The following is a 23891-nucleotide window of genomic DNA, read 5'->3' on the forward strand; positions in this document are numbered from 1 at the left end:
AGACTTCTGTTTGGGGATACAAAGTTGACAATATGGTTTGATTGATTGGTAGGATTAATTCCAAGTTGGTGAATTTTTGTTATTTTAGCTTGCTAAAGAACCTTGTGTGTGAATAATAATTAATTTTCTGTTAATAGGAAGATAATTGATTAGCATGAACATCTATTGATTATTGACCTCATATGTTATGTGATCACTATGCTGTATGTCTAGGATTAATGAATATGAAACTAGAATTAATAAAGAAATTTGAGTAAATTCATGTGCAAGCTTGTAAGATGACCATCAAACAAGAAGTTAATTAAAAGAATAAATTAGTTAACTATTGCAAGTCTAACTTAACCCGAATAATTAATCTAGTGAATATAATTAAATTAGACAATTGGCCACTGTTTAAGTTAGTTTATTTGCTAAGGATTAGGGTAGTGAATACGAATGTAATCACTTGAATCGGTAACCAACGAAAGAATTAATCCATTGCACCATTACCTTGAAATCAACCATAGAGTTAACCAAGTTGAACTAAACAGAAGTTCCTTTCCAATTATTGAATCTAGTTAAGTCGTTATTTTCTAGTCTTAAATTAGTAATAGTTAGTAAGTTTCTAGTCTTGTAAAACTAGAGAAACATCCCTACTTCTTAATTAACTTAGATTAGATTAGTTTTTAGTTTAATTTGCCGTTCCCTGTGTTCGATACCCTGCTTATTTAGCTATACCACAATTGATAGGTTCACTGCCTTTTGTGTGTTATTTGATAATTAAAAGTAGGTTTAAAACTACGTGAGTTTGCACACAACAAGTTTTTGGCGCCTTTGCCGGGGAACGGTTCTAAAATTAGTATTAAATTCTAGTTTAATCGATCCTTTGTGTGGGATTTATCTTACACAAAGTTATTTACAAAGTAATTCAGTAAGTAGAATTAGTTTGAATAAAATTCTGTTTCTAGAATAACTAGAAATTTTTTTTTCAGTTTTTGCTTTGAACTCGCCGAGTGCATTCGTGCCGACTCGGCGAGTACATCGCTGTTTCAGCTTTATTTTTTTTTCCGTTTTTGTTCTTTTTACGCGTTTCATTTCTTTTGTTTCGTTTTTTTACAGTTGTTTCATGACCCGAGGATCTGATACACCTCTGGTACCTCCTTTGGAAGACCCGAAATCCGCACTAAGAAGAAGCAGAGGAAAAGTCATTGGAGAAACCACATCTTCAAAGAACTCACCACTCAAAAACTTAAAATCCGTTTTCAGCAAGAAGAAGAGTAGCAAATCAGGAGCATCCAGTGCCTCGTTGACAGTTGAAGAACCAATTCAAGAAGATATCGAGTACGAGACTGAGGAAGAAGAAGAGCATACTTCCGAGCACGAAACCGATTCCGAAGAAGAGTTAGCTATCACAATGGCTAACATTGATGAAGTCCCCATGGGGGAATGGAAGAAAAGGATGCGTGATGACACCGGGCCGGGACTTGTGCAACCCGCAATTCCCGCAACCGCCACTTTCGAACTAAAAGGCTATATTCTCGCCCAACTCAAGGATATTCCTTTTTACGGGAAGGATCACGAAGACGCTTACAAGCACTTGGACGAAGTGAATGATGTGGCCGATTACTTCAACGTCCCGAATGTTCCACGCGAGACCCAGCTTCTTCGCATGCTTCCTGTCACATTTAAAGGAGCTGCGAAAGATTGATTAAAGTCACTTCCTCCCGGATCGGTCACCACATGGGCCAAGATGAAAGAAGAGTTCATAGACCATTTCTGCCCGCCCTCCAAGATAGCCAAGCTAAAGAAAGCCATTGCCAACTTCGAGCAACAACCCAGAGAATCTCTTTATGAAGCTTGGGAAAGGTAAAAGAGCCTACTTAGAAATTGCCCACACCATGAACTTAATAGCCAACAAGAGGTCTCCATTTTCTATAATGGAGTCAATGTCACCACAAGGCAATTACTTGATTCTCAAGGCCCACTCACAAAGAAGGCGCCCCCGGTAATTAAAGAATTAATTGAAGAATTCTCTAAGCACTCTAGAGAATACCACAATCCGAGAAACGAAGTGAGTCGAGGGGTAGTAAACACGGCAAATGATAGCATGGCGGCGGTGATAGCAAAGCTTGATAGTCTAGATCGAAGAATGACAAAAATGGATCAAGCAATCCATGCTATTAGGGTAGGATGCGAAAATTGTGGAGGGCCCCATCTCGCAAAGGATTATGATTTGGATGAGAATGGAAATAAGAAAGCTCAAGTCTTTTATTCAAGTGGTGATCGGTATGATGAAAATTGGCGAAAACCTAAGAAGGATTGGCTACCATACGAGGAGTATAAGAAGGCAAGAGAGGAGAAATACAAGCAGAAGGAGAGGGGACTATACCAAAAGGAAGAACCGGTAGAAAAGAAAGCTGATTTAGAAGAGTTATTCACTAGACTCATAGCCGCGTCCGAAAAAAGACACAATGATCACGATGCTGCCATACACGAGACCAGAAACATGCTTAGGAATCAGCAAACATCAATTCTCAACATTGAGAAACAGCTAAGGCAGCTTGCGCATCAAGTGAATGATAGAAGACCGGGTCAACTTCCAAGTACCACCGAACCCAATCCAAGAATGGAGAATGTAAGTGTGATAACCTCCAGCAGTGAAGAAACAGTTACAGAAGCACTGAGAATCTCCAAGAAGAAGGCAGAAAAGGTAGAAGAATCGGACCCAGCAAAACCCGATCCGACTCGCCGAGTCACTCCAATGGACTCGACGAGTCCATGCGTAAATGAGAAAACTGTCAGTTCTTTGAAGCCTTATAATCCTCCTCTGCCATACCCAATCAAAGCCATGCCTGCAGAAAAAGTAGAAGCATACAGAACCTTCATGACGCATGTTAAAGCTTTACAAGTCAATGTGCCATTTGTGGAAACAATGCTGCAAACACCTAAGTACTTCAACTTGCTTAAGGGCCTTTTTGCTGCTAGGAAAGATTCGGCTGAAATCGCGGAAATATTGATGAGTGAGCTACCTGAAAAGAAGGGTGATCCAGGAAATATGGTGATTCCGTGCCAATTTGGTAATGAAGTTTTCACCCGAGCATTAGCTGATTCGGGGGCAAGCATCAATTTGATGCCTTTGTCATTCTTTAAGAAGTTGAATTTACCAGAACCAAGGCCGGTAAATATGAAGATCCACTTGGCGGACAAGACGATAATTCATCCACAAGGCGTTTGTGAGGATCTCCTAATAAAAGTCGACGAGTTTATTTTCCCAGTAGACTTCGTGGTAGTTGATATGAAAGAAGACCCCAGAATTCCAATTATTTTAGGGAGATCATTCTTGAACACCGCGTGTGCTTTAATCGATATATGTGAGTCTACATTGACATTAAGGGTGGGTGATGAATCTATCATGTTTAAAGCTATTCCAGAAGCAAAGCAAGAAGAGGAAAAGAATGAAGAAATCTCAATTATCTAATTGGATGATGAGATATTACAAAGAGAGCTTGAACTTTTGCTAAAAGATGATCCAAGCAAGTTTTTGATACACTCTAAAGAAGATTTTGATGTTAACAAGGACTTGGAGTAGTTAGAAAAGTTACTGGAAGGAGCCAACTCAGAAAACACCCAAGAAGTGATGAAACCCGATCAGACTCGCCGAGTCACTTTAATGGACTCGACGAGTCCAGTCGAATTTGACAAAGACTTTGCCGACTTAAATCTTTTTGTTACTAGTTCTTCACATACCTTGGATTTAGATATTATTCATGATTCTTTAGAAGAACAAATAGCAGAAGGAGGAAAGGGACGGAAAGTTCAATACGCCGATGTAGCATGTCTTGATACAATTCCGTTTGAAGATGGGTTGAGCGCTGGAAAGGATGAAGAGACAAAGGAAAGGAGGGTGGAATCTGATCAATCATTCGCTACTAAACCTAAAGCACGAACCATCATGAAATGTGAAGTAATTAAATTTAAAGAGAAGGAGGTGCAAGAGAAGGTGAAAAAGAATGGGGTAAAGAAGAAAAAGAGGAAAAGGGAAGCCCAAGCAGCTGAGGATGAGGCTGTGAAAAGGAAAAGAGATGCATTGAAAGGGGCTTACAAGAAGAAGATTCACGCTTACAAGACCAAGTACAAATCACAAAAAGTTAGGCGTGCGTTCCCGATGCTCGGAGATGACGAAACATTGATGGGAAGGAGTCTAGCTAATGACTCCTTAAAAAGAAGCCCTTGGCGGGAGGCAACCCGTTATATAGAGTTTGCTTTCTTTTACTTTTTAGTTTTTTTTTAATTTTTACTTCATTTTTAGAATTTTAATCTTCCAAATCATCGGACATGTCTGCTTGAGAGTGTGCATAGGTTAAGTATGGGGTGAAATGATTTTAAATAAATAACAAAATTTTGAAAATTATGAATTTTTTGCAAGAGACTCGCCGAGTCTGACCACGACTCGACGAGTCCATATGGATTTCAGAAAAAGTTTGACTTCGCGACCAGACTCGCCGAGTCTGAGCCCGACTCGACGAGTCGGTATTATTTACAGAAAAAAAATAATTTTGAAATTACTTTTACAACTGGTAACTAGGGTTTTAACCCTAAGAATCAGTTTTTCACATACACACTCGCCGGGCGCCTCACTCTAAACTTTCTCTCAAGCATTCATCCTTATTCTTCAAGTTTTCTTCAAATTTCTCAAGTTCAATCTCAAAAGGTAACAAATTTCTTCTTGTTTTCTGTTAAGAACGTGATTATAAGGCCATCTATGGTAGCAATTGCATGAAAAACCCATTTTTGAAAAGTAGTAAATTTCTAGGGTTTTGATTTTTCATGAATTATGTTGTTTTGACTGCGTATTCTGGCCTTAATACCTTAATAGTAAGTGCCTAGACAAAACCCTTGACGAAATTTCCAGGTTTCATGGTCTAATTTTCATCGACCCGCCGACTGACTCGTGCAGTTCGCGCGACTCGCCGAGTCATGCCTGGACTCGACAAGTCGAGTCGGGAAGCATATGCGAGATTTTTTTTTTAATTATGTTTTGTGTTTTCTGGGTTTTGTGTATTTGTTTTGCAGAAATCATGTTCAGAAGGGGGCAAAGTTCCAGTGGCAACCAAGGGGATTTTCCATGGCTAAACTTCCCACAAATCGAGTCCGCTTCGACATTGCGGAAATGGAAGAAGAAGCTGGCTGATATCAAGAAGAAAGAGGTCTATGTGCCCAACCGGATAGATTGGGATTGGCTGCAGAATGTTCGTTATGAGGAGGAATTAGCTCCTTATCTCTTGAAGGAGTTTCACCATGAAGGCGAAACAATGGTTTGTGACGGGTGGAGCTGGGTCTTCCGTATTCAAGAGCCGGTTTATTTGGAGCTTTGTTTGGAGTTTTTCTCCACGGTATCTTTCACCGGGGGAGTGGATGCTTATCACCCGTCCAACTTCAGTTTTTGTCTTGGCGGAGAGTTTCGTCAATGCTCTATGGTGGATCTTGCCTGTCGATTAGGGGTTTATGATCAGCCCTTGGTCTCAACACCCATCTTTCGGGCCTTTTTGGCACAAACCCATATGGTGTTTCCCGAGGGAGTTACAAGTACGGGCTGGTGGAATACTATTGGTAACAAAGTCTATATTCCAAAGTCGGCACAGGAAGGGAGCATTCGATCCCCAACACACCGCCTCATACACCGCCTCATTTCATCCACCATCAATCAACGAAAGGATGATGACAAGGTTTCCAACCTTGACGTTTTCTATTTATGGAGCATCATTACACCCGACGTTTTTTGCAACATTCCTTGGTGTCTAGCTTCATATCTCTCGGAGGGTGCGGTCAAGGATCGCAAAACTTCCCGAATTAATGGTGGGATGTTTGTCACCCGGTTGGCCAATTCATTCGGGTTGATGAACCACGGTGCGTGGAACTTCATGACGTTGATCCCTACACCTCCGTTCAATCCAATTCTTTTCCGGAGAGCGAGGATTATTGAAGATTATGGTGGTGGCCATTATGCCATCCCGAATGATGATCCGGTTGTTGGTCCCGAAGCACCGGGGAGGAGGGTTCGTTCGAGGAGAGAGCGGGATATTGAGGAGGAGCCGCCGGTGATTCCGGTTGAGAATGACGAAGTACCAATGGATTGGTACAATGTGGAGATGAGGCGACTCCAGGATCAAATGGCACGGGGCTTGAATTTTAGCAACCAATCTCATATCCGACTTTTTGACCACTTTAACATTCCACACATTGATGGTGGTAACTTTCCATATATTCCAACATGGGAAGAAGTGATAAGTGTAAGAAGAAGTGGGGCTGGAGGAAGTGGAGTAGGGCTTGATGAAGATGAGGAGGAGGATTGATGTTTTATGCATTTTTATTGAACGATTTTTAATTTTGTGTTTGTTTTATTTGGTTTGTTTGATGTTTTTAAAACTTGCTTTTGATGTTTAATTGATGTTTGATGCTTTGACAATTTTTCAGAATTGAATTAGGAGTGCTAGCTTCAAAAAGGTTTAGAGTTATAGAATCAAAGTGAGAAAGAGAGTCAAGAAAAAGGAGCGTTAGAGTTAAAGTATTGAGTCCGGTCCTTAGAGATGTTGGCAAGGGAGTCTAGAAGTGAATAGAAAGTATAGAGAGTTTATTGGAAGCTGGATCAGATGCAGAATTCTATAATTTTCATTCAATGACCAACTCGTCGAGTGCACTAAACTGACTCGACGAGTCGCCCTTAATTCTAAAAAATCCGAAGATTTCCCGAAGTAACTCGACGAGTCTGGTATATACTCGACGAGTCGTTTGGTGTCATGTCGAAGGGGCTGCTGATTTGATGCTAATTAGAGTACCACTTGACTATTTATTCTTTCCATAATCATTCCTGAAGATCTTACACTGTTTTCCGCGTATTTGGAGCGACCCACACGAGATTTGACGCCCAAGGCATGGATGATATGTTACCATGTCTAAAGTTAATTGAAGTTGGAGCTAAAATGAAAGTGATCAACCTATCCACTGCTATCCCAGGGGAGTTTGTTCCAATTCCCTCTTTAGTTTCTTTTTATGTTTTTATTATGCATAATATGCAATGAGGGCATTGCATCAAATAAGTGTGGGGTAGGGGGTTGGTTACATAATAGAAAATTTAGAGTCTTAATTTAGGCTATTTTTAAAAAAAAAAATTGCATACCAAAAGTATTACTTAGGACTTATTTAGAAAATTTTGGTAAAAGTAATTAGGACTCCATGTTAGAGTTGTGTTGATAATTGCATAATAACCCAAATGTTTAGTTGAGCCTATATACATTCTAGCGCATTTGTGGCTTCCTTATTCCAGTGAAATCATGGGACAAAAACACAACCTTGCTCAGCCCGAGGGATGCAATATGTTTAGCAGCCTAAACTTGAAATGTATCCAGGAAAATTATTATCGTTAGCCAATAAAGGTTGAGATTGAGCGCCCCTGCTTAAGCATGTAGGGATTTGAGTGAAAAAAGAGAGGTACATGTTAAAGAGAGAGAGAGAGAGAGAGAGAGAGAGAGAATTACAATAGAAATTGTATGAATTTTGGAGCAATTAAAGTGAAGATCAAAAGATCAAAATTCCAAGAAATCCAAAAAAGTTGAAGATACCCGAAAATCAAACAATAAAGGTGGTGAATTCAAAGAGATCAAAGCAAATATCAAAGAAGAGATGAATTCAAAAGAGCTCCATAGTGGTATCAAAAAGTTGTAATTCTAGATTATGTATGCTTGGGTTGCTCAATTAAAAACACCTTGAGGGTAAGAGGTTTTCTGCGGATGGATTCGGAGGGTTGCATAAAATGAGCATAGTTCGGGGTGAGTGGGCAAGTGTTTATGAGGATTGTGAGTATTTGGAGTATGGGAGGTTTTTAGGAAAAATTTTAGACACAAATGCATGCGTTGCGGTCTTGGCATAATGGTTGGGTTAGATTGGAGTTGTTATATATGATTCTAATATGTTTAAAATTCAGCTTTGCTTGGGGGCAAGCAAAAGACAAGTGTGGGGTATTTTGATATGTGCATAATTAGTTCATATTAAGTATACATTTTTATTCATTTATTAGCTTAATTATCACATATTATGGACAAAAGGTACTTAAAAGTGTTAAATTATGTTTTTCAGTCCAAAGATGAAGCTCGGAAGCGAAAGGAAGCGGGAGAAACAGTTAGAAGATCGAGAATGGAATAAAGAAGAAAAACACTAAAAAATGGCACTTACTCGGCGAGTCAGATCGGCTACTCAGCGAGTCCAATCGAAGAATCAAGAAGATAATGACTCGGGATCCCAGAGAGTTATCACAATACGAGGAATGTGAGAGGGACTCGACGAGTCACCACTTGACTCGACGAGTCAATTCGTATATTTAAAGATAATTCCACAGATCGATTGAGAGGAGTTCTGGGACGATTCAGAAGTACTTTGCTACGATTGAGAAGCCAGAAAAACCCTAGAAGATGACGAAGGAAGCTAGAATTCAATTCCGGAGAGTAATTAAGGCAAAATTTCATCATTCCACTTATTCTTCTGTTTTGTCATTATGATTAAGCAACTTGACTTTGTTTGTTTGCTGTTATTTACTTTAATTATGAGCTAAAACCTTTAGACTTCTGTTTGGGGATACAAAGTTGACAATATGGTTTGATTGATTGGTAGGATTAATTCCAAGTTGGTGAATTTTTGTTATTTTAGCTTGCTAAAGAACCTTGTGTGTGAATAATAATTAATTTTCTGTTAATAGGAAGATAATTGATTAGCATGAACATCTATTGATTATTGACCTCATATGTTATGTGATCACTATGTTGTATGTCTAGGATTAATGAATATGAAACTAGAATTAATAAAGAAATTTGAGTAAATTCATGTGCAAGCTTGTAAGATGACCATCAAACAAGAAGTTAATTAAAAGAATAAATTAGTTAACTATTGCAAGTCTAACTTAACCCGAATAATTAATCTAGTGAATATAATTAAATTAGACAATTGGCCACTGTTTAAGTTAGTTTATTTGCTAAGGATTAGGGTAGTGAATACGAATGTAATCACTTGAATCGGTAACCAACGAAAGAATTAATCCATTGCACCATTACCTTGAAATCAACCATAGAGTTAACCAAGTTGAACTAAACAGAAGTTCCTTTCCAATTATTGAATCTAGTTAAGTCGTTATTTTCTAGTCTTAAATTAGTAATAGTTAGTAAGTTTCTAGTCTTGTAAAACTAGAGAAACATCCCTACTTCTAAATTAACTTAGATTAGATTAGTTTTTAGTTTAATTTGTTGTTCCCTGTGTTCGATACCCTGCTTATTTAGCTATACCACAATTGATAGGTTCACTGCCTTTTGTGTGTTATTTGATAATTAAAAGTAGGTTTAAAACTACGTGAGTTTGCACACAACATTAACCGGCACATTGATTAGATGATATACTTCTTCGAGAGTACCAAGCTAATTTGCATGGTTATTCACACCTTGTTTGTGATCCTTGGTATCGCAGTCACAAACTTGAAGGGCATAATCAAGATTAAACATGCCAATGAAAAGTTCAATGAATCTCAAAAGATATAGGAGTTTCAATTAATTTAAAACCTAATTTTCATTTTCTATTTTCATGGTGGAAATTGGTAAATCATCATTTACCTACCTTCAAATATTATGCAGCTGGATTATGACATCCCTCTTCCGAGCTGTAGAATATTGTGTTGGGTCCTAGCCTTAATATTTCATTTGGGTGTTATAAAAGGATTAAATCAACTAACTTGAATTTCTCCCGTTCTGTAGATGTCAAAATCTAAAAACTATGGTCTTCCCGAATCTTTTGGAAAAAGCTTTCCACATGAAGATGATATTACACGATTGGATCACAGAAATGGAAATCATGCTTCACTTCCTCTGATTCCTTTGCTTCCAGTAGTACGGGGCCATACTACCTTCTACATATATTTGTAATTTCCTCAAGGATTTCCTTGAATCCGCCAAGTCACCTTATATCCATACAATTAACCCTCATCAAGACAAGGCTCCCAGCACTAGATCTCATCCTAGGTTTTCCTAGGGCAAACTCCACACCACTCTCCGCCATCAAATGCATAAGGAACTCCGGCTAACTTCCTCTAACTAAATCATGAATATAATTACATATCACCAAGACCAGATAATTCTTCGAATGAGAGGTCTCACACTACAACGGTTGGACTCAAAGAAGATTTGCTCAATAGAGTAAAAACCTAACCTTCTAAATTTATTTAGTTCCCATAATATGTAACTTAGCATATTCACTTACTAGTTAGATGAAGCCAGTGAGAACTCCAAAAAAGCACAAAGCAAGCAGCATTCAAGCATCTAGTAATCAGAACCAAGCATCACCTAATCAGGCCATCCTATCAATGACTAATCAGTACTAGCATGCAAGTCTACAAACTCATATAATAGGCATACAAAGGCATCTCTCCTAGCATTCTATCATGCAAATATTTAGCAGATCCTTAGCCCTAACTAGCATGTGATTCACATATTCACATATCAAATCATATCAGTTAACATGTATGGGTATTTTGGGAAAACTTACTTGAGCTCGGTCGATTGCATGCACCATGCCCTTTCTTGTCTTAGAAAACTATTATCTTAAAAATACATTTATTTTTGAAATAAATTTACCAAATCCTCAGTTTAAGTTTAGACACACCTGAGATTATGTTTGAATCCCTCAAACCAAGGCTTTGATACCAACTTGTAACGTCCCAAAAATAAGACCCAAAAATTTCATTTTTGATTTAATAAAAACATTAATCCAAAAATTGTCATACAACCCCAAAAGATAAAAGTATGTTGCTACATCAAAACATATCAAAGTAAATGTCAAAATGTGGAAAAAGGCGGTGCATGCTCTGCAATCATCTCGGGCTCTTCTCTTTCGACCCTGAAGTACCTGAAACAAAAACTGAAAACCGTAAGCATTAAGCTTAGTGAGTTCCCCAAAATACCTCATGTCATACATAAATAAACACATCATTGGCCCCACCCAATGAGTGTAATGGACCCCACCCAAACTCGCATAATGCGCCCCACCCAATGAGTATAACGCGCCCCGCCCAAACTCGCATAACGGGCCCCACCCAACATATAAGTCATATAAGCATATACACATACAAGAGTCACACAAACATCTAGTGTCCTAGCATAACTGATCAGGAGTCGGCATTGGTGCCTTAGACCCGCTAAACATGGTGAGGAAACTCACTTCGCACTGCTGAATCTCACAGAAAAATCTCTGGTTGTTGGCCCGCTAAAATCCCCGCTCCATCAATCACAAAATAACATCCAATTAATAATTGGATCCCAACCCACACTAAGAGTCCAAACTAGGGAAAATACCTTTTTAGCCTTTCCCTAACTTGGCCCAAGGCCAAGTCCTAGTCCAATTGTCCAAAGGCCCAAGTTCCAAAATAATCACCAAAGCCCAAATATGGCCATCTTTTCCAAATTGGGCCAAAACCCCCTTCATGGGCCTTCAACCAAAAGAGTCCAATAAAATATTAACAACCCAACAAGAGAATTTTGATGGCCCAACAAGGCCCAAGACAACAAAATTCCAATATAGCCCAAAATAAGAAGCCCATATATCTGAAGCCCATTGTTGAGTACGTAGGGCGTACTCAGCTCGTACGCTTAGCATACTTGCTTTAGGGCTTGTACGCGTAGCATACCTGCTTATATGCCCAACGTACTCCACCAACTTGGCCAACTTTCTCATTCAGCTCTTAAATGGTTGAGATTTCACTCCAAAACATAGACCTGACTTCCTTAAGGTGGTTTATCATGTAAAGTTGTCAACGTTACGTGCATGCATAGCTTAATGAGGCTTTTAGAGCTCAAAAGAGCTTAACAAATGACTTAAGACATGCATGAGACCACAATTACCATAAAGCTTTCATTTTTATGGACAAAGAGACCTAAAGGACCTTAGACCTACCATCAATCACTTATGGAGTGAATCAAGAGGCTCAACAACCAAACCATGGACTCAAAAAGCATAAAATGGCACCAAACTTGATCTAGCTTCATGGATTAGCAAGATGGAAGCTTTTTGCCTCACAAGGAAAGAAAATGATGAATAAATTCCAAATCTTCAATCTCCAAGCACCACTCCAAATGGTTCACTTCTTCTTCTCCTTCATAAAGCACCAATAATCACACTTTAAGGTTCAAACTCTTAAGATCTCACTTAGGGTTCGATTTTCTGGACAAGAGGGAATGGATGTTATCTAAATATGAACTAGTGAGGCTATCATAATGTTTAAATAGGATGAAACAACCTAAAATTAGGGTTTCACTTAATCGCATGTACGTCATGCGTATCCTTTGTACACCCAACATACGTGAACCAAAGCCACGATCAACCCGAGCTAGTACGCCATGCTACATACTAGCTTAAAGACCAATTTGCAAACTTTTTAATTAACAAGGGTACAATAAGAAACTTACAAAATCCAAGTGTTACACTTACCCCCTCTTTCGTTTCCTCTCATTAGGTTGTAAGTCTAGGTTAGAAGTCACCAGTTCTAATGACTCTATAGTCTTCTATAGTCTTCTTATATTCACTTAACACATAACTATTGACATCTAATCAACATATAATACACTCATGGATATGATTAAATGTTTCTAATTTTCTTTGTTCCTAGATTGAAAACTTAATCATATTCTTAATTACCACTAAGTTCCATTCTGAAGGAATCTCCATGTTGTATTGAAAAATGTTATGACCATAATATACAATCAGTATAAATATATATAACTAAAATAAAAACAAAACACACTTGAATGTAGAATTAGTACACAATATAATCATCAAATGTATAGATATTGAGGTTTGTAAGCACTGTCATAAGACAAAAATTTCCAACGTATGGATCTGCCTTGAGGTTACAACAATCTATTCAAAATCTAATCTTGAATTTGTTAAATCATCGCAGTGTCTCCATAAGTATATTGGAAAAATGAGAATTTAGAGAGTCGGAAAGATGAATCATCAGTCTCTCAAAATCTAGAACATATTTGGTATATATAGTTTTCCAGATTAGCAATTGGTAACTCCCAACTGAATTTAACTGTCAAAAATTGCCAAGTGGGATAATTGTCATGACCATGAACATATATATATATATATATATATATATATATATATATATATATATATATATATATATATATATATATATATATATATAAGCCTTTTAAGGCTCTTTAAGTTTTGTTCTCCTTCCTATGTTGGACAAGTCCCATATTGTTATTTCCTTACAAACAAAGTTCCAACAAAACATGCATAGATAATAATTGTCCACCAACTATGATGTGGGATAAATAAGTATGTAACTTAATAAGACAAAAACTCTTCATTACCATAATCAACATCCTTTCTAGTAAATATAGTATATCTCATATGTAACTATCCATAAAGTTTTAAAACAAATATCTAACCCTCCACTTTTTCCAAAAAGATACCTAAGCAAAACATGGCTAATGTTAAGACTAGGAGGGGGAGAATTCCTTATTGACTAGATGGAAACAAATCGTCTTTATAACCCATTTTAATAAGCATACTTAATAAGTTGTCATCGGGAGAGTCTGTGAAATTGTACAATATATCTATATAGTTGATACAGGGCAAGTGGTCTTGTAGAAGGAGCGGGTGGCTGGACACATAAGGATGATCCTCATAGATAATTGCTATAACAATGTGGGCAAGTAGGATCCGTAAAGGTAACATGCCATCTATTTTTGCAACACTCGTATGTTTCCAACATGTTCTTATAATCCGCTTTAGATTAGGGTTGAAATGGTGGAAACAACGCTATACATGCCTAATAGACGACTCGAATCTAAGAGTAGAAAGTTAACTAAGATCATATTGCAGTTGTTGATCATCAGGGGAAGAGATAGGTAAATTGAAATCATAACATCCATATATATAACATGTTTATAGATTTTCCAGTTGTTTTAATATATATATATATATATATATATATATATATATATATATATATATACTATTTTAAAAACTATAACCTATTTATTATATCCTAATTCTCTTAAATAGAGTTTATGTCGTTTTTCACGGATAAAAATTGCAAGGTGCAAGGAGATATCAAGGTGTAACGTCTCGAAAATCATGGCATAAAATTTTTTGTTTTTAGATTAATAAATCGTTAGTACATATTATTTCCATAAAACAGGGTGACCAATATTTAGCAAAACATCATCAAATGAGAGTAATTCACAGAATGCGGAAACATATGGTGTGTGCTCTACAATCATCCCGAGCTCTCCTATTTAAAAACCGGAGTACCTGAAACATAAACTGAAAACTGTAAGCACAAAGCTTAGTAAGTTCCCCAAAATACCATAAAACATACAGCCACAGATTATCATGCAACATACATAAAGTTGCTATGGGCTCCCCCCACCCCTCATGGTCTTTATCTGGAATGTCATGGGCTCCCCCGTGGTCTTTACTAGGAATGCAATGGGCTCCCCCAATTGTCTAATATCCAAGTACCATGGGCTACTCCCAAGGCCTTCCATGCAAGTATCACATAGACAACTAGCATACCACATATCACGTAATGGGTCGGCATTGGTGTCTTCGACCTATGTATACAGTGAGAAGACTCACCTCATACTGCCGAATCAAACAGAAAATCCCTGGCTTCTGGCTGACAAATCCCTAAACTAACAAAGTGAAAACAACACCTAATCAACATTTGGGTTCCAATCCATAACCATAAATCCATTACTAGGGTAAATGACCAAGAATTAGGCCCAAAACTAATTGTCCATAAGGCCCAAATACCAAAATCTACCCAAGGCCCAATTTTCCAAATTGAGCCTAAATCCATAGTGGGCCTCCACAAATAGATATCAACCCAAAACCTAATGGCCCAGCAGGGTTCAAAACAACAAAGCCCAAAAGATGGCCCAAAAATCAAAATCTTACTCTGCTGAGTACGCAGGGCGTACTCCGCTTATACGCTAAGCGTATTGGCTTAAGAGCTTGTACGTTGCACGTACATGCTTGTATGCCCAACGTACCCCCCTGTTTGACCAACTCTCAGTTCTAGCTCTTAATCCATTAAGCCAAGACGTCCAAAACCTCATAATAGCTAAATATAAGTGACTTGATCCATAAAGTCGAATGCTTTAAGCCTTTGTGTGGCTTAATGAAGCCCAAACACCAAAGATGAATTCCAAAGGTCAAAATTACTCCAAAATGTCTTAAAAACCTCTTAATACCTTAAGAACTTAGCCCAAACTTCCAGATCTTATTCAAAAGGACTTCTTAAGTCATAAAGTTCCTGACTTTTATGACTTATCTTGACTTAATGGGACCCAAATCAAAACCCTAAGTCCCAAGCTTCACCAAAAGGCTACCAAATTATGCGTGGAAGATTTAAATCATCAAGATCCAAACTTTATGACTATATAACCCCAAAAAAGGCCAAATATGAAGCTCAAAGTTTCTAGAGTAACTTCTACCCACAAGAACCACCACAAAGGGACCAAAACCATAACAAAGTGTCACATAGTTAGATCTACAAGAAAGAGTTGCCAAGGTTTAGACTTTATACCTCCAAAAGTTAGATCTAGGTGCATAAAGCCTAGATCCAAAAGCTCCAAGTCAAACGATGACTCTTCAAGAAGTTCCTTCTTCCTCCTAAGCACCAAAACACACATAAATCACTTTGAAGCTCTAAAATCACTCAAATGGGGGCTAAGGGTCGGTTTCTAGGGTTTAGAGGGATGGAGGCTGAAGATATTAGGGTTAGGTTATGAGATAAGGAGCTTAAATAGGGTCCAAGACCTTAAAATAGGGTTTGGGTCTGATTGGAGTACGTCCAACGTATATATGGTATGCCCAGCGTGCTCCGAAGAGCACCCACGACCATCCTGGTTAGTACGCCCATCATACGATGAGGTACACCTTGCGTACTAGTCTCTTCACTAGTACGCCCCGCGTAACCTTTGTGTACGCCCCGCGTACCCGGCTAAACCTTAACACCACCAAACTTCCGAAGGCCATAACTTCTTCGTTATAAGCCCGTTTCTGACAATACTTATATCCACAAAAAGGTAACAAGAAGACCTACATTTCTATCAACGCATACCATCCTTAATACCTTCCGAACAAAAATCTAATTTCCACAAAAACCCAAACTGACACTTTACCGAAATACCCCTATGCTCTAAAACACGAATCGAGCACTCTGATCACTTCAAATACATCACTCGCACCCAAATGGGCCTTGATCTCACCTTTTCAAGGGCCTTAATCCTTATGATGACCGATCTTAGGGCCACAACCTCGAATTAGGAATCGATTTGGAACGGGGCGTTACACAAGGTCCCTTACTTTAAAATTTACAACAGTTACATTTGAAACATGGAAATATTATTTACGCACTACAAACAAATTTACATTTAATGGCACAAACTTTTAATGACATATTTCTTTTTATGCCACTATAATAGATTTTTAGTGGCACATTTTTTTTGTGCCACTGTATCTCACTGAAAATTCTAATTTTTAAGTTGGCGCTGCAAATTCCCTCCAACATTGAATTTTTTTTAAAAGCATCATTGTATCTTTTCCCTAATCAAACGCCAAAAAAAGAAATCTACTTCTCACTTTTCCAACTTTCATTCCTCGATTCCTCCACGAGGACCACAATTCCTTGGACGACGCAACCCACATCGAACCAACAATTCCTCCATGATTGATGACAGTATATTTAATTCCCCAATACCTGTAATTTCTACTTTCTTAAAAGCTTATGCCTGTACAACTAAATTATGAACCCTAGCACAATGTGGAATAGCGAAATTCATGTTGGATTGGGGTTAAATGATTTCTTTCAATGCCGACAAGGTTTGCTTTCATTGATTTTTCTTTTTCTTTGAAAACATTCAAGTCTATACTAGTCAAATCTATTTAATTTTGAAACAATATTGTCGATTTATTAGTTTTTGAACTTATTTCGCATGTTGACTTGATTATAATATAAGATTCAAACTTGTAATTATTGGTAATTTGGGGTTTTTCATCGTAGAAATTTTGGGTGGGCAAGAGGACAAGGGCGTGTGTTTATGGATTTCTGTCTTGGGTAGCTTGTCGCTTTATTACTTTTCTATTTTCAAAGCGCCAAATTCAGTTATTGATCTTTTGGAGAAAATTCATAGAAGATTTTTGTGGGGTGGTAGTGATGAAAAGAACAAAATTCATTGGGTGGCTTGGAAGAATGTTTTACCCCAAAAGAAAGGGGGGGTTAGGAATTTATTCCTTGGCTTCTCTCAATTGGGCTTTGAATATTAAATGGATATGGTGTTTTAAAACTAAGACTTTGGCTCTCTGGAGAAAGGTTATCTTTGGGACACACAATCTCCATAGGAAACCTATGGATGCTCTCTCTAAGAAGACTATTCATGGAGTTTGGCAAAATATCACAGGTGTGATTTCTGTCATGAAGGAATTGGCATTCCTTTCTCTCATATTTTCAAAATAGTTATTGGTTTAGGTAGGTCCACGTTGTTTTGGCTCGACAACTGGACAAGTGATGGGTCTTTGGCCAACAGGTTCCCCCCTTGCCTTTACTTTGGATAAGAGAAAAGGTTGTTTCATTTATTAGTGGATCTATTCTGGTCAGGAAGGGTGGGCTTGGAAGAGGCGTCCAAGGTCTAGAGAGGAGAATGATGATGTTGATGCTTTGAAGATCACAGTATCCCATTTGTCACTCAACAATAAGGAAGACTCTTGGAAATCGGTGTTATCCAATGATGGGAAGTTTTTCGTTCATGATTTGAGGTCGCTTATCGACTCCTTTTTTATTGTGTCGTTGAATAATGGCATGATCTGGGTGTATCTTGTTCCTCTGAAGGTTAATTGCTTCATTTGGAGGGTTTGTATTGGTAGAATCCCCACAACGAAAGCCCTCTTGCATAGGGGTGTTTCAATTGACGACTCATCTTGTCTATTGTCTTGCGTGGGTGTTGACGGGGCATACCACATTTTCACTGGCTGCTCTTTTTCTCGAGATGTGCTGGTGTTGATTATGAGGTGGTGCAATATTTTTGCTCGTGATTTTACTTCCATAAGGGAGGTGATTGAGTTTGCGGCTAATTGGGGGAATTGCCCAAAAAACGGAAGATTCTTGTCGCCATATTCTACGGGACCCTTGGTGTATTTGGAATGCAAAAAATGATAAATTGTTCAACAAAAAATGTACTTATCCGGCCAAATTAGTAGACGAGATGATCTCTTTAGTTTTTAGTTGGGTCAAGTTTAGTGTGTATTTGGGGAATTTTAGGTGGATTGATTGGTGTTGTCTTCCCTTAAATATTATGTAATTTGGTTTTGTTTTGCCCTGCATAGTTTCTTCTATGCAGTGGTTAATAAAAGTGTTGCCATTTCCAAAAAAAAATTAATCAAGGTAAATACAACTTAATAACCTAGTGCATAAAATTTTTACTTTTCAAGGCTACATTTATGTGGGTTTGTATGAGGCTTTTGTTTATGGTGGGCACTTTTTTATCTTGGAAGCTATCGAAGGTATGTTTGTAGACAATCACTCTTCTAGTCAAAGTTTGGAGCCCATGACATTTCTAATCTCTAAATAGTTTATCTTAAATATAATTAATTTAATATTCATCTATCTATGCAAATTTCTATTGGATTTGTTGTATATCTTTGTTTTGGTTTCATCCATTCTTTTGATTTGTTTTTATGGGTTAAGAAAACAGGTTCACACTTCATAAAGGCATAAATAGAAGAAAAGTTCCAGGTAACATGGTATGCATATGTTTTTCTTAAAGTAGTTTATTTGTTTCTTATAAATTATATTCAATTATCTAATTTACCATGAGCTACTTCTTAGCTATCTTGTCGGAGTAGTGTTAGGTTTTAGTAACAAAATTTTAGAGTTCTAACATGATAAAAATTGCATACTAAAATAGAAAGAAATTTGGAAATTCATATCAAAATGGTTTACAAGATAAAACAAAGTTGGAATGAGCCTAATGTAGTGTCTTGATAGCTCCTTTTTTTGGATAGAAGTGTTAAATCATTCTCTTAGACAGTTTTGTTGGTCCCCAATGGTTTTCCACTTGATGATTATTGGATGTTAAAAAAGACTTCGACTGATTTGCTAGCTTCTAGCTTGATCGTCTAAGTGTAAGTTAAGTAAATACATACATCTTCACTTAAATAAACAAAGCATAATTAACTTATTTTGCATGAACATATGACCATGTCTAAGTTCTTGATAATTATATTAGTTTAATAAAATCACTTTTTCCTTAATCGTTGTCTTATTGTTCCATTATTCCCCATTTATCTTTTGAGCACTTGGTAGTGTTTCAATATGATACTATTGTAATAATCATAGTTAATTGTATTGAATATATATATATATATATATATATATATATATATATATATATATATATATATATATATATATATTCAATACAATTAACTATGATTATTACAATAGTATCATATTGAAACACTACCAAGTGCTCAAAAGATATATATATATATATATATATATATATATATATATATATATATATATATATATATATGAGTATGTGTGTTAGGTTCAAATGTTTCCAACAACTATTGTGTGCATGATTGCACCAATAGGAATTTAGGAATAATTAAATAATTAATAATTCTTATAAGGGTAGTTATGTAACTTAACATATGATAATTAAAATAAAATTCCTTAAATCATGGGAATTACCATAAAAAACTGTTTGACCAACTCTTTAACCCTAACCTCTCATATCGTACGTATTAAAATTTTGCCTCCTCTCATTTGCTTATTGACGAACGAAGCTTCCAACCATCGTCGGCGATTCGAAGATAGAAAAATTGATGTCGGTGATGACCTTTCTCTCATTATCGTCTTCTTCCCTTTAGTATCAGCCAACCTCGCACCATAATATCCGATTTTTTTTTGCCTCCATATGATGTCGCTATGCCTACTAGTGGTGCAAAATCCACAGCAATGGTTAATTGATAACACAGGTAGGAAAAAATGGTAAACAAAGTTGTCTTTGTGAATGAAAGACTTTCAACTTCCTTCCTTTTTGGTTTGTACCAAGTAAATATTTTGAAAAGAACATCTTAATTTTTTAATTTTTGTTCTTCTTTCTATTTTAAATTTAAATTGGTTTAATTAGGATGGTTTGAATTTGGTTGTTTTTTTCTTCGATTTTATTCTTTAGGAAAAAGATTAAGTTATGATGATCATTTATTCTTGATGTTTTTTGTTTCATTCTGTGAATTATTGATGTATATCTTTGATGAACAAGGATGTCGTGTAGTCCTTCCAGAATATCATATTTGTATCTAATATCGTGTAGTCCTTCCAGAATATCATATTTGTATCTAATATGATTAGGGTATTTCTGCCATAATGGAATCTTGAATTCCAATTCTGTTAGAATGAAATCTCGAATTCCAATTCTGTTAGAATGAAATCTTGGATTCCAATGCTTAAGTTCCAATTCAACCTAAGCATTGAATTTTGTATGAGCTATCATGTCTAAAACTTGTTATTTTTTCTGCACTTACTCATTGGTTTGTGCATTTTCTTCAATTTTTACTTATGGGTTTTTTTGCACTTTCGTTCTATAAAAATATAAATATTACATAACGCATGTGTTGCTAGTAATTCTGACAGAATACATTTATACATGCTTTAGAATGTTTATGAATATAGAAGAAAATACTATGATTTAAGTGCTTCTGTAATGTATTCTGTTAGAATTTATTTATATAAATGCATTTCATTAGAATGTCTTTGAAAATGTTTGTTAACAATAAGTATATTTGTTTAACCAGTAATACTAACGAGTAATGCATCTTATTCTTTTAGAATTGCATGAAGAAAGAATTCAATATTGATTATACAAAAGAAATATTTGGAATCGAGTTCCACAACAAGTATATATGTGAAGATCAAGTTGATTATATGGACCATTGAAGATGATCAAGTGTATTTGTTTAATAATTGTATATTCACGAATGGTGTTAGAATATGTATAACTATATTAAAATGTATAAGGATATTAGTTTGTAAGAATATGTATGAATTTGTATTTAATTCCGGATGTATATTAAGAATAAAATCATAGACCTAAGTTGGATGTATATGAATAATATCTTATTCTTAAATCAGGTCAATTATCAAATATAACTGCATTGAAAATGTATTCTGCAAGAATAAAATCGAAAATATATTTACTAGTTTATAGTTGGCATTCTCGCATTCTGACAGAATAAAATCGGATTTTTAAATTTGAATTAATTTAAAGTATTCATATTTTTTAAAATAAAGGAATTAATTATCCCTTAAAATCCGGAAATTTTCTTTTTTAATATAGGTAAATTGACCAAAATACCCTTATGCTGAAAATTGTGTGATTATATGGTGCATGTTACCCTATTGTAATATCATAGACTCTTAGATCATGACATTTGATTCTATTCCATCTGGTGGTCCAGATGTGTGCATTCTACCACACAATAGTTAGTAGAAACAAAATAACCTCTCTCTCTCTCTCTCTCTCTCTCTCTCTCTATATATATATATATATATATATATATATATATATATATATATATATAAGTTATGACTCTTTCTTGTTGCTTGCTTATAGATGTTATGCTGCTATGACATTAGAGGTTTGTCAAGTAGTAAAAGAGTCTATCAAGACACAAGCTTTACCTGCAACATCAAGTGAATTTGAAAAGTTAAAGAAACAAGATTTTAGTTGTACGAAGGTTGTTTATCTAAAATCAAGTTTGGTGCTCCTTCCAAAACAATATTTAGTTTGCTAGTTTTATGTTTTGAGTTTTACTAGTGCAACATTTAGAATTTTTAAACTTTTTTAAGACATTTGTGTTTTAAATATTGACAATATTGTTATATAAGTTTGAATTGATTTAATGATATTGTGTTTATTATCTTAATTGTATTATTATTTTTTTATATTTTATATAAAGTTAAAATAAATCGAACCTAATTTATTAATATATTTTTTTATGTTAAAAAAGTCAATAAAAACATGAAAATAATATTTACTTTAGATTAAAAACAATGGCATACAAATAGTGCCACTAAACCTATAAGTACTATAGTGGCATAGTAAAAAAAATGCCACTAAAACTCAATAAGCCTGCAACACAATGAAAAAGTGTCACTAAAAGCCTTTAGTGACACTTTTATTTTGTGCCACTGATTCCTTAGAGGGTTTTTAGTGGCACTTTTTCGGGTTTTAATGTGACTTTTTCTGTGCCACTAAATGTCATTTTATTTATAGTGACGGGTTAATTTGGTGTACTTGGAAAGCGCAGAATGATAAGCTTTACCACAAGGTGTGTACTCCCTCGACAAAGTTGGTGGATGGTGTTCTCAATTTATTGTTTAGAGTAAATTATATGAATAGTCCCTATGGTTTGTGGTAATTTTCACGCTTGGTCCCGAACTTATTTTTTTTAATTCGAACAATCCCTATGGTTTAGTTTTGTTGCGTCTTTGGTCCCTTCCAGACATAAAAGAATATGTTACCCTAATTAATTTCTTTTTTAACTTACTTACATCTTATATACTTATAAAATCCAATAGGTCCCTCAATCTCTTTAGCACTCCACCAACTCACCCCTTGCCTTTTTATTTTTCCGATAATTCCTTTACTCCAACATCTTTCTGAAATCCATTTCGGGTACTCCGACATCTCTCCAGCAGCAAATACAGTCAAACCAAATACATTCAAGCAACAATCGATAGAAATACAATCAAATCAGAAATCCTACGAAGATGGTTTATGAACAAGGAAACTAAAATACATTCCTTGAAATTAAATCAGAATGAACCTCCTGAGACATAAAAATACAGTCCCTCAAATTAAATATGATGAACTTTAATTCATGAACAAGGAAACCATAAAAAAAAATGTTGACGTTCTTAGACATTTAATTAAAACAAACATTTGACCTATGTTGAAATCAAACCGTTAGATCTTATGAATCGTAATCAAAATTCTTTAAAATCATACACAAGGCACGAAATCCCAAATTGAACCATTGGACTTGAACCATCGATCCAGAAATTGAAATGCTTAGCCGAGAAAATCAAATACACTAATCATGTCGTTGTCATCAACTGCACTGGTCTTGGGGTTTGCTGGCAAATGAAAAACCAGGTTTTCTAGGTTCGCTAGCGTTTGATAGCCCGAGAAAATATGGCATAGCCGGAGAAAACATGGCAGATCTAGAAAATAAATATGTCGTTGGCAAGAAGAGAAGAAGAGACGATGACAGATCTCGACAATCTACAGTTTCTTGAGAGATCTGGTGAGTAGTTTTGGTGAAGGGTGGTGACTTGTTTTAGTGATGAACTCCCGTGACTTCTTTTGGTGATGAACTACGACAATGAATTTTGGTGAAGTAAACCTTCAGGCGAGAGTGTGAAGAACGATCAGAGAGACAATGTTTGAAGATTTAAGACCCATATCTCTCATAGTCAAAAACTTTTTTGTCTTTTAATAAGGACAAAATAGTCTTTTTATGTTTGAAATTGATCAAACACGCAACAAAACCAAACTATAAGGACCATCCAAGTTATAAAAAATAAGTTAGAGATGAAATACATAAATTACCCAAACTAAAGTGACCATTCATATAATTTACTCTAATGTTTAATCGGGTGAAACATAAAAAAGTATATTTGAAAATTGCAAGTGGATGGTTTGGTGATGCTTACCTTTTAATATTCCGTAAATGTTGTTGTGGTTTTGTTTTTTGCCCTCTCTAGTCACTTTCTAAGCACTTGCTCTTAT

General features: G+C 36.0%; 1 protein-coding gene across 1 annotated transcript; it reads left to right on the forward strand.

The window, feature by feature from the left end:
* Positions 1 to 2911: 2911 nt before the first annotated feature.
* LOC145063938 (uncharacterized) lies at positions 2912 to 3457 on the forward strand. The gene has a single exon (XM_079011489.1). It carries the CDS (start codon positions 2912 to 2914, stop codon positions 3455 to 3457), a length of 546 nt encoding a protein of 181 aa, XP_078867615.1.
* The last annotated feature ends 20434 nt before the right edge of the window (positions 3458 to 23891 follow it).

The sequence above is a fragment of the Lactuca serriola genome, chromosome 7 (genome assembly GCF_051521515.1).
Source record: "Lactuca serriola cultivar US96UC23 chromosome 7, Lser_US96UC23_V15, whole genome shotgun sequence".
Taxonomy (NCBI): Eukaryota; Viridiplantae; Streptophyta; class Magnoliopsida; order Asterales; family Asteraceae; genus Lactuca; species Lactuca serriola.